This window comes from Schistosoma haematobium, chromosome 4, assembly GCF_000699445.3.
Source record: "Schistosoma haematobium chromosome 4, whole genome shotgun sequence".
Classification (NCBI taxonomy): Eukaryota; Metazoa; Platyhelminthes; class Trematoda; order Strigeidida; family Schistosomatidae; genus Schistosoma; species Schistosoma haematobium.
The window spans coordinates 17779711-17792685 of record NC_067199.1 but is presented as its reverse complement, the minus strand read 5'-3'; the positions used below and the strand labels follow the sequence as shown (position 1 = coordinate 17792685).

Genomic DNA, 12975 nt, shown 5'->3' with positions numbered 1-12975 from the left:
CACGTTCGCGACCCTACAGGGAATGAAGCCAAAACCTTTGGTTCTTTTAGTGAGAGATTAATTTGCATATTAATGTGAGTGGAAACTCAGTGAATTACATGTTTAACTTCACCAAAGCTTAATTACCTTCCTTAAGACCTGGATTTTTAGAGTTCAGTCTACGGGTTTGTTCCTAAATATCTATTGTTGAAGAGCCATATGTTGAGAAGAACAAGATGTCTATTTCTCCATAGTTTAATATAGTTGTACAAATAAGATCAATCTTTGATAGTTATTTCAATATAAATTTAAAATTCGAATGAAATGTTACCAAACACTTGATTATGGCTTACTGGTATTGATTAGAAATAGAAGAAAAAGAACAAACATAAGCTCGTTAACATCAAAAACGTTTAACTAAGAAGTACTAATATACCTTTTGTTTACTAGATCTTATAATTTATAATGAATAAACAAATTGTTATTTATTTATCAAAAAAAAGAGTTATTAAATGATATATGGGTTAGAAGGTGAAACTAAGAAAATCTCAAATGATTAAGCTTCAAAGTATGAACAATTTACATTTAGGCTACAGGTTATTCAAAATGAAATTTAACATTGAATATGGTTTATCTGTTACATTTGTCAAATGTTGTTTTTAAACTTAAATGTTCCTTTTTTTATTAATTTATTATTGAAATGTTTAAATAATCATGTAGTTAGAGGATTAGCTTTAGGCTAGATACAATCTTACAAATGCTCTTATTTTTTTCTACCTTTAATATTCTTTTGTCTCATGAGTAATATAATTTTAATAGCATAAAGTGATTTTTCTTTATTGTTAGATTGAATAGGTTATTAATCTAAATGGTATCAAATGAATGAAACTATTCATTGGAATTTTTCCCAAAAAATATTGACTCTCATGATCACAGAATTATGCATCTAATAAAACTGATACAATTTATCGATTATTCTTTTTGTTTAATATACCAGTAAACTGGTAGAGAATGTACAGATAAACATGGTAACATGTGGTATACATTACTAATGATCTATTTCATCATATACTTAAGACCAGCTCAGTTAGATAATATGAGTAAATAATGAAAAACACCCTGAAGAAATGGAAAATTTTTTACATAATTTCGAGAGTACGACTGAAAATATAAGCATGAACTGAAAGATATATACAAGAATTCAGTGTTTAATGGTCATCGCCATAAGAACTGATTTTAAAAATGTATCATTTAAAGTTTTTAACCATTGATTATAGTATTCACTTGTATTTCTTTATTCAGACTAAATTATTGTAATTGAATTCACAAGCTTTATAAGCAAAGATGGATAGTAGCTAGCAGTGAAATCCAGTTTGATGCGCGTTTCGTCCTAGTTGAGACTCGTCAGCTGGATATGCCCTGCATCTCAGAGTTGATGTTCACTCTGATACTCGATCCCAGTACCATTCGCTTCAAACGTCATCGCGTTATCCACTCAGGAACCACTATCTATCTTTGCTAATAAAGCTTGTGAATTAAGGCAATATAGAGGCAATACGCGCAATATGCATATATGCCAATAATAGACTGATCAATTGCAGTCTAAAAACCTCAATGAGAAGATTCAAGCAAACAATACTAAGTGAATTTAATATATTCATTAGATCAATTATACACTAAATCACATGTTATTGGCCAAGTTTGGCTACTGTATATTTCATATGAAAAATACACAAATCATAGTGTTATGTGTCAATTTTCACTCTCTTAACGTATGAAATTCTACAACAAAAACTTAATATATCTATTTAGTTTTAATTCGAAAATCTTTGCAAACATCATGAAATTTCGACAACTGATTTCTAGAGTTCTTCTGGAAATTTGTAACCATTGGAGTACACTTAGGTTGACTTAACAAAAACATTAGAAGATGGTTGAGCTATATCAGAAATTGATTAAAGTTCAAAATGTGTAACACTGAATGTTTGCTCAATAGACTAGAGCTTACAAAGCTCAAGTAATTACTGAAAATACTGTGTTCAATCCTTAGTGAGATCATAAATGTAGACTTTTGAGGAGTCTAACATTAAGACGAAATAACTATCCGGTACCTACTAGTTTTCAGTAGTTGTTTAACTAAAATCAGTTAGGCATGTAAACAATTAAACTAACTTAACTTTTATTTGATTTATTCTCCTCAAAACAATTCATTTCATTAAGTCTTTTAACATAAATAACGATTTGAAATATATTTATGTTTACTCATTAGACTTTAGTTTAAAGGTTTAGTATATGCACGTTAAAATATCAATAAAATGACTAGAATAGAGAAAAATAAACTTCTCATACAAATATAACACTTCAACAACAAAAATAGCAATGCTATATATAGTATTGTAATATGCAATTAATAATCAATTATAGAGTATACATGACCGTATTTACCTTTTTTTTGTTTCTACTATGGATTTTTTCAAGACTTTCATGACATGGACTTTGAAGTTAAAACAACAAGAATCATATTAGAATTATTTTTAAATAAAAATCTAGTAATATGCTTGTTTATCAAGGATTTATTTCAAATCTTAGAAAACACAATTGTACAGTTTTTGTTTTTACTTTATCATGGCTGTAACTTAATTAGGGTGATATAAACAATATACAACGTAATTTTGAAACTAACAGTTTAATATCAGAAGGGGTTTTTGTGAATATTATAGTAATTTTCATAGTTGAGATCATGAGATCATGGTCTAGCTTCCATTGACTCATGATCTCAACTATTAAAAAAATGACAGCTTAATGTTTACTGTCAGGTGGTTGGAAGTTATGGAGAGTAAGCTTTGGAAGTGGATTTTATCCTAGTTTATGTCTATCAGCATGGTATCTCGACAATTTTTCAATCTACTAACGTTCTCTTTAGGAATAAAGTGCGTTTTATCAATTGTCTAGTCTCAGAAAATACCACTGAATCATTTATGTTCTAACCGGTCATATGTAGGACTAAGGAATTAAAATTAGTTAGTATTAATTGAATCCTACTCTTAAGGTTTCAGTTTGTCCGCCTGACTACCCGCTGCGCTTACATTTCATTCTGGATGTTCGAAAGTAACTAACCAAAGGCCCTGAATTAAGGTTTTTTATTAATAAATACTCATCATCAAGACATAACCGGGACTTTTGAAGGGATCGGTGCTGCTGAAAACATATGAACCAATGGCTTTTGGTTTTACTGTCAAAGATGTTATCTCTGAAGCACTGGAAAATTAACTAATCACTGGGTAGGGAAAAATACGAGTTTCGAATTATAAAATGCAACCAATACTAAGTAAACATACCATTTCTCGCTACTCAGTAAACAACAATTTTTTCAAATATATCAGCATTTTATGAAGTCAGTCTCTCTCTGAATCCCACTAGCGAGGATCAGTTCCCTTAATATTTCAGTTAGGTCCTAATAATTGGTATGAACTTGCACGAAATCCAAGTTCAAGGTATTCCCTCCGACTACCTTTAGCTACCAAATATAAAATTCGTCTTCTATAAGACTGGGATGTTTCGATATTTAGTTGAATAATCTAGTGACATAATTTAATGTTAGAAAAATTTTTTAAAAGATATAAATCATAAAAAAAAACATGATATCCTATCTTGTCAAGTAGGTTGTAATAACTGACTTTTTTTAAAAAAACTTCCAAAATCTGTTATAAAAAAAAGAATTTGTCATACAAGATCTAGTCAACTATGATATTTCACATTGATCATTTGTTTCTATACAATCCAATATCAGTTATTTTCCAAAATGGAATTTTCACTGGGAGACAATTTTTATAAACATTAAACATGCAATAAATATATATCAATACAACATGAGATAGGTTCTTAAATTCAGTTGAAAATAAAACACAATAAAAAAAAACCTTAGTTCAATTATACATAGGAATACATACAAACTGATCAAATTACTTACTTACTTACTTGCTTACTTAGGCCTGTTACCCCCTGTGGAGGAATAATTTCAGGAAATAAATATTTATTACATAAAACACCTGTTTCACTAAAACATGAATTATTTCTATCCAATTTTTTTCGGTGGTGGGGGGAGTAAATTTTGATATGAAATAAGTTGTCCTGGTGATATTATTGGAATAAATATATTTTTTTTCTATAATTTGCATAATATCGATTTTTTTAAATATAGATTATTTGTTGTTTATAAAAATAACTCATTTATTGACAACAAGCTACTAATCAGTTGTAAAGACAAAAGACATTCTTATAGCTTATTCCGTTTTTTAAGGTATCAGTTAATTATGTTATTTAAAATGACAATGTAAGCTAATATAACTGGACTATTCAAAATTAAAGAACATGATATATCCTTCTATTGAGTTATAATTTGTCATAGTATCATAGATAAAGTTCATACTGGTTTCAATCAAATAAAAATCTCACCTCATATAAATAATAATTATTTCAATGATGTATATGTCAGTAACAAAGTAGAACTTCGTACGTACGTACATCATTTCGAGTTTCCATACCACATTAGCACAGAGATGCAGTTGTCGATCCAAATCCCATAGTGGTAGAGGTAGTTAAAGTATAAGCAGTAATCGGAAAGATTAGGGTTCAAAGATGTTATTCAAGAAATATAATCCGGTGAAATAAATTGGGAAAAATAAAAAAGAGACATGAAGAGTTCAGATTAGAATTTGGGAGAGCACAAAGAGTGGATACACCTGCGCCATGGCGAACGATTTCGATCCATGTAATTCAAGGTCTCTAACCATCGGTTGCTATCATCTCGCGGTCCCCAACCAGGTAGTCTACACCTACCAACATGACTCAGTTCACTTGTCAGTGACTTCATGGACTTGTGCCATGTTTTGGTCTAACCGCCAATAACTTTCTCAACTGATAAAGTTTCACTACTTCATCAATTGATTTGCCATTCCTACCTAGCACTCGTGTCCTAGCAACTACATTACTTACTCAGTGGTCCCAGGATATACGAGCAATATTTCGAGGACACCTATGATCGAATACCAGTAACCTACGAATATCTTCTTCACTTGCCGGCCATGTTTCACTGCTATAAAGTAGGACAGAACCCTTCCTTTAGTTGGTAGACGGATATCTCGCCTACGCCATAAATGACGCAAGTTGGCAAAAGCTAGTCGAGCCTTCTGTATCTGAGCTGAGATTTCGTCCCACACCAGACCACAAGGGCTGATGAGACTCCTAAGATAAGTGAAGTATATACACTTACTGTATGCACAACAATAGAGTTGTTGAATGTTAAACTATACCAGATTTATGTAAAAGATAATAAAATCCGCTATTCATTGAGTCGTTTGATTCGTGTATACATGTACACATCTGTGTACTATAAATTAGTAAAAACAAACCTGATGAGTAGCACAAGATTATTAATTCATGCGAGGTATTTAAAACTATGCTAATTTATTTATAATACACATGAATTTTATATTTTTTAACCCTCAACAATTTGTGCATAAAATTTGTATACATAAAATTTCTTTATGGTATAGCTATAAGTCTCATATTTTGAAGCGTAGTAATACTTGTGTTCTGGAATTTATTTGATAGATGACTTTAAACAACTCAAGGTTGGCTAAATCGAATACTCACGTAGCTTCCATGTATTTATATCTATGATGGATTGGTGAAACTGAAATAATTAAAATTAGTTCATACATACTTATTCCAACTGAATGACTGTAACTTTCAAAATAAAGGGATAAAAGGGTGAAGATCTATCATTAAATAACTTATGAACAAAAAGGCATTATTGAAGATTATAAATGGGTCAATGTTAGACCACCATTGAAAACCTGGAAGCGCTGAACGGCCATTTCATTATAGTATGTGACTCCCCAGCAGTGCACATTCACGATCCAGCACACCAGATTAGAACCGGGGACCTTCGGTCTCGCGAGCAAAGTCCTAACCTCTAAACCACTGAGTTGGCCGCCATTCAACGGTGTTAATATCTAACTTCAAACGATTTATGATCTTGCACGATCCTGTTTCCAATCGATGCGGATTGGACCCTACTGGTTACAGCTTCTCACTAGAATTCCAGGAAATCCATCTTGAAGCTAGTCACTAGCGAACATATGATAATTATAAGTAAAGGGTTGTAGAGATTATTGAGTTTTGATTGAGATCATGAATGGAAAAGACATTAAACAGTTCATCAATAATGAAAAAAAAATCTCCCTTGTAAACTAATTATAATTGAAACTTTACACTATGTTGGTCATCAATCAGATATATGAATTAGTGACTGAGGTGTTATGAACATATTTCAATTATTTTTTGTATAAAAATGTATGACAATTATAAATTTATTAAATTATATCTCTTGTATATGAATAAACTTCTTTCGTTATTCAATTTCATATTGTTATACCAGATGGTTGTGTGTTTTCAATGTTTACTCATGCTTGTTTAAACTTTTTTTATTCCATAATCATATGAATCTGACAATAAAAAAATTGTTGAATTGGAAAGAAAGATAACAGTTGGCCAAAAGTATAGATAAATTTATATGTATATATACTCATTAAACTGGGAATTAATCAAAATTTAATCACAATACAGATTAATATATTTATTTCTGGGGTACAGAGTTCAACGTCATGTGAGTGAATGTGTTCAATACATCATTTGAAGAATTCAGAATAATTTATATTTTCAATTCTCCTTCAAATGATAACATATATACTACTTAAAAATATAAAGTAAGCAGAAAGAAACTCGGTAACTCATATCCAAAATGTTAAAGTTTATCGTATATGGATAAATACATGCTTGGATGGTATCTGCTGAGGAAGTAATGAAATGATGAATGAAACAACAACTTTTTGATAAGGTTAATTAACAGCCTAATTTGTGACAAATGGACTAAATTTCATAATAAGGGTCATCATGAGATCTGAAATTTTTGAACTAAATTCCACGTTCGCCGATGAACTAAGCACATGTAGTCTAAGCTAGAGTAAATAAGATTTCAGTGAATTGTTTATTATTAGTAGTCCATTTCCTAACATCGGTGTGTGATTGAAGTTTATATAAGTAATTAAATGATCACAAAAATTACCGTATTTGTTCTCAATATATATCTGGTATTCACAACTGTATATGGATATCTGGTTATGAACATTTTTGTATGTAAGTAATAATATACTGAACCTTTTTGTAAACCGTTACTTTCATTATACCGATCCATCAGATTGTACTCACATTTTCTTACGCACATACAAGTATATGTGTAAACATAGAAATTTATTATAAATATTTTTATAGTTATCTAATGTCAGTAGAAGAAATCAGATTTTAAGGAGAAGCGATTGTATCAGTGAAATAAATCTTTAGCTTTACACAAATCTAGTTATAGAATTTCTAATTCTAAGTAGGACATATTTAGAGTTAGTTTATGTGAATTATGTTAAAATATATCTATTTAAAGTTTTATTGAACAAATTGTTGGCAAAAATCCAACGAAATTAACAGATGACCATAAGAAATTAGTTGCGTAGTTATGTTATTAAATTAAACGGTATTATATACATGTGGAATGATTCTAATGAGTTTTGATATGATTTTCAATCTAGATTGTATATATAGTTAGTTGATAAGTAGAACATTGATATATTACAGTGACTATGCTTAAAGGTTTCAGGAGTTGAGTAACACGGCTTTTATCACAGCAACAACGATGATGAAAATCATACAATCTTGTTCTATTTTAAGCATTCAGATCGGTTATTTAAGATCATCAACTTACGTTTTAAATATGACAATTATTCTATTGATTTTTTGGTATAGAATAAAATATCCTAATAAAAATTAAAGCTTTATTTAACACAGTTTTTCTCAGTATACTCATTGTTGTGAAAATAGAAATTTCGAAGGTTTATTATTGAAGTTAGTCATCAGGTAAAATCAATATTTACTATACATTACATCATCGTCAGCATACTTACATAAATAAATACGTAAAGCTTGAAATACTGAATGCTACTTGCACGCTTCAAATTAAGTTCTAATAGGAAATATTAATAACCTACTTTAACTAGGGACTGGTTTACAAATCACATGTCAGTTGAAGAATTACGCTCCATAGTTGACCTTATTGATAGATTGAAGAAAAATCATGTAGCACATTTATAGTGATATTTATCATTCCACCATACTCATAATACACATCACTTTTGGAGATTTTAACAACTTTAAGTAGCTTGATTAAATTATTGAGTAGAATTGCTAGGAAAGTATGATATAATCTACAAATAGATACAATCAGAAACATCATGATGGCTGACAGTATTCATTGAAAAAAAATGAACATCATTCAGATGTCGATTCTTGAACTACTAACATGTAACTGGTGATCACTTAATATTTATTGTCAGGTTCGATAAAAGGAACTTGTTGAAATACTTTATACTGAGGATTCAATATTGTACCAAGAATATAAAATTGAATAAAGCCATTTAAAGAAGTATTTAAATTTGCACATTGTTTTTGGATCTTTTTATCCAGAAAAAAAAGCAACTTATGAATGTTAATAAGGATTATCAGCTAATAGTTTAACAAGAAATGAAAAATAAAGGTATCCAGGTTAAAAAATTACTGATTACGAAAAATATCCTGTTAACTTTTTCTAAATATATCAATCTGAATGTATAAACCCGCTATTTATGACGAAATGAATTATGTACTGTTCGTGATAGTTCTTCTCTAAATCACATTGAAATGTAAACATGTTTAACAGGTACATGTATGAATTTATATCCAATAATGTTGGGGAGATAAATATTTTTTTAAAAAAAACAAAGATTGTATGAGTAGGGAAAATCACGCAGAAACATAATGACACTTACATAGCCAATGTGTTTTGCTTCATAATTCATTTCAACCTATCCTCAGTTGTTAGAAATTATTTTTCTGTATTTGAACAACTTGTATCATAATGGATCACTGTTCACACATTAATTATGATTTGATTCATTTAAAGAATTCGTATAATAATAGCTAAGTACTCAAAGTACTCAACTTACAATCAATAAGTTTCAGGTTTATACATTACCTACCTAATTTGATAGAATCACTTGACCTCAAAAAGGCTGTAACTGAAATACAAGTAAATTAACTTGTACTAAATAAATGATATACATATAAGATCTATACAAAGAAGGTGAGAAGACGAAGTTTATCAGACTTATGTGATATAATTGTGCAATACACTTCGAACAATCTGACCACACATATACTTGTTAAGACATTTTTATATGAAAATTAAAAGGTCAACTAGACAGGTAAGCCGTAACAAATAATAATATTAATATTATTAAAGTACACAAAAACAATGTGATTACCACTCTGGATAATAAATCAGTATTACTAGGGTAGGTTAAGTATAAGGACAAATGGTTTTTGAACGCATAAAGAAGGTTTCAATTTCCGTATAGCCAAGGCTTCAATAAACCTTAGTATACGTCCTTAAAGGCCTTTGTATAACACTATAAATGCTGACTTGATATCAACCTTATGACCAATCTCAATCAAATGTTTCACAATGGAAGATGATGTCTGTCTATTTTAAAATTAATTTTAAGGTGTTGATTGCTAGAAAATCTTAGAAAAAACTACGGGTAGCAATGGAAGAATTGAGAGAAAACGTTATTCATATTGAAAAGAGCAAGAACAAAGATTCTGGCAGAATAGTATGAATTCATTTTATTTCGTAGGTTCTCATTTGCTGCTTATAACCTGTGGTATTTAAAATTATAATTACATAATGGGTGTAAATTACTTACATGAAAGGGTTTGGTTGGAAGTTATATTGAAAACATATCAGTTTAGTATAGCAAGGGTGTAAATAAAATTAACAAAATGAACATCGTAAATATATACCTTATAAGAAAGAACATTCTACAACATTGATTGTGACTACAGATCAAAGGGCCAGAAACAAGTGATTACATAGTGATTAAAACACCAATAGGAATATAGTGAATAGACCTCAGTTGATAAAATAAGATTGTTAATCTGGAAGATAGTTGAAATAAAAGTCAGTGATATAATAAATGCAAGAAAAAGTTTGAAGAAAAATAATTTAAAAATTTGAGATGCAGAAAAGGAATATTTGTCACCAAGGCAAGGAAAGATTCTTAACCATCTCCTTTTGAATACATAAGTCAAGTTTTTGATAGCAACGGCTTCAGGAAACTTCAGAAGACAGGAGTTTGACTGCTTACTAATCACCTTGAAAGATTGCAAGGTGATGTCCTATATCAAGGAAATATTTGGTGATTTCACTATTTAGATTCTTTCTTTTTCTTGTTATGAGGCTTTTTGTAACATGTTCAAAAAATCTAAAACATGCCCTCCTTTCTGTCCGGCTAATGTAGCTGCTTTGCTAGGTACACGTAAATTTATGAATACCGTTGGCGGTAACATGAAAGGAGTGCTTGTCAACTATTGATTGGGTTATTGAACATGTTGTTTTATAGAGAATTACAGGTTTGGCCGCCGGATAAGTTCTGGATAGCGCATTATTCAGTCTCCTGTTGATTATGTTTGCGACATCACCATTGTAAATTTAGTACAGTGTTTCACGTTTTTGATCAGTAATTAGAGAACAGTTTTTTCTTTCGCAATCAGTATCAATTAATTATCGAATAAGTAGACTTTTACAAGCGAACGAATTTTCAATACTAATGCACGAATGAATAATAAATATGAATTTATCTTCTTACTGAACCGAGGAATATTAAACGATAACACTTAGTTCATGATTTCTGTTAAGTGAAAATACCAATTTATATATACATGTAACCAACCTACTATTTACAAGAAATCACTAAATAAGCAATGATGGATAGTGGCTAGCAGTGGAATCCATAACGCGTGTTTCATCCTATTTGGGACTCGTCAGCTGGATGTATCTGCATCTCAGAGTTGATGTTCACTCTGGGACTCAAACCCAGTACCATTCCGCTGCTAGCCACTATTCATCATTGCTTACAAATAGCTAGTGAATTAAGGTAATATCGAGGCATACGCACAGTATGCACCATAAAGAGGCTTTAGGTCGGATTTTGCTGCCAAAATAATAATAGACAGCATCTAACAATAATACTTAGCTTTTATTTACTTTTTTTCTAGGTCGTTATTTGTAGACATCACATTTGGAATAAACTAATACAAACAAGCATTCTACTTGAAGATAGTAATTTATTCATTTAGTCTTTTACTGAACAATTATAAATTGAAGTTTCCCTATACTATTACATTCATTATGTCATTATTTTGTTTCTATTTCAGTTCAACGTAGTAGATCTTACAAAAGCTGAAAATTATCGTCCTGAACATATGGTGGAAGAATTATGTCGTTTTTTATTCTTTATTAATAATGGTTTAACATTTTTTATTTATATGACTGGACGTCAATTTCGTAAAGGATTTTATCGACTTATTCATCGTTTTAAATATTATTTACGTTCATCAATGTGTCCAAATGTTGAAAGAGAAAATAAATGGTATTCACATCCACCAAATAAAAATCATACATTTAAATTAATAAAACCAAGTAAACATTATACTTTTCATCGACATTCTGATCAACATTATTATCATTCATATCAAATGAAAACTATACAACAACAACAACAACAACCGCTTGAACACTAACACTGACAACAATAGTAATGTCTACCAAATAACAAGATTATTTAGCATAATCATTTAGAAAAAATTCATAGTGAACATAATCCTCGAAAATCCATTTTGATAACGCAATAAAACTCCATAATCCAAATAAAAAGTGATATTTAAACAGCTGGAAGAACGCACTTAGTGAAATAATCTGAAATTTCAAAGAATTCAACCGCATTTATTATAAATATTCTTATTTTTACGCATTTAAGAATATCGATAAAATGATAATAAACCTTGGAATCCAATCAAAAGAATATTTCTGGTTTAAATGAAATGATAACATTGTCTTTTAAATAACAAATGTAATCTGTGTAGTCTTTTTCAGTATAACAATTTCAAAGAATCCTTTTTTTAAAAAAAAAAGAAGTACAGAGACAAGTTATTCTGAGTTATAGAATAATAGTGTTCTTAGAATTGTGATTCTGTGAGTTGGTTGGCTTTATTGTGGTCCTTTCATTTTCGTTATAGACAACATCCTCTACACCTAATCCAAGTAAAAAAAATGAGCATCGTAATTATTTCAAAAACGTATCATGCACATATTTTCGATTAGTTTTGCTTACAACTACAAATTCTCATTATTTCAAGTGATTTGTGTGTTTTCTTATCGATCAAAGTGATTCCATTGGATAAACATATCTTTCTAATATATAAACTTTCTAATTATTGACACGAGGAATACACAGTGTTTTAAAGTGAACCAACTTTGCCCACTGTAAACAACCTGGTTTAAAAGATGAAATAAATAAATGTAAACAGTTTAAAAAACCCTGTTTTTCAAGCGGTTATTGATACATAAAGTCAATAGTTTCAATTAATGGTACATTCGTGACCAAGAAAGCCATCCACTTCCCATTTAAGTTTGTATGTTCCACCTTAAAAATGAAATCGAAAACGTCTTTCACATTTTTTCCAGTGTTACGTTAGATATAGTGTAATAAAGGCTTTGTCGCTTGGCCCTGAATTTTTTGACCATGTATATAGAATAAATCAACTAGATACCAATATAAAGGTTGAGAATTTATTTTCACAAACAACAAATTTGGTCCTTATCTCACTCAATGAACTTACTAGATTTAAGACCACATTGGCTGAAATCTGCCAACAATACAAAAATAGTAAATATGCTGTGAAATCACCACTTATCAGAAAGCATCGAGATGCTTTACATATGCGTAGAAAAGATAACATTCTGATCACAAGCAAACAAGACAAAGGAGGAAGGTTAGTTCTAATGGACAA

The 12975-nt window shown here is 30.0% G+C and overlaps 1 protein-coding gene across 1 annotated transcript in view; it reads left to right on the top strand.

Annotated features, from left to right (window-relative positions):
• SMAD9_9 (Mothers against decapentaplegic 9) overlaps nt 1-12627 on the top strand; it is a 28450-nt gene extending 15823 nt beyond the window's left edge. Inside the window, exon 3 of the mRNA XM_035734400.2 lies at nt 11341-12627. Within this exon, the coding sequence (XP_035586194.2) occupies nt 11341-11706 (366 nt within the window). The 3' untranslated portion in view covers nt 11707-12627. The remainder of the gene's footprint in view (nt 1-11340) is intronic.
• The last annotated feature ends 348 nt before the right edge of the window (nt 12628-12975 follow it).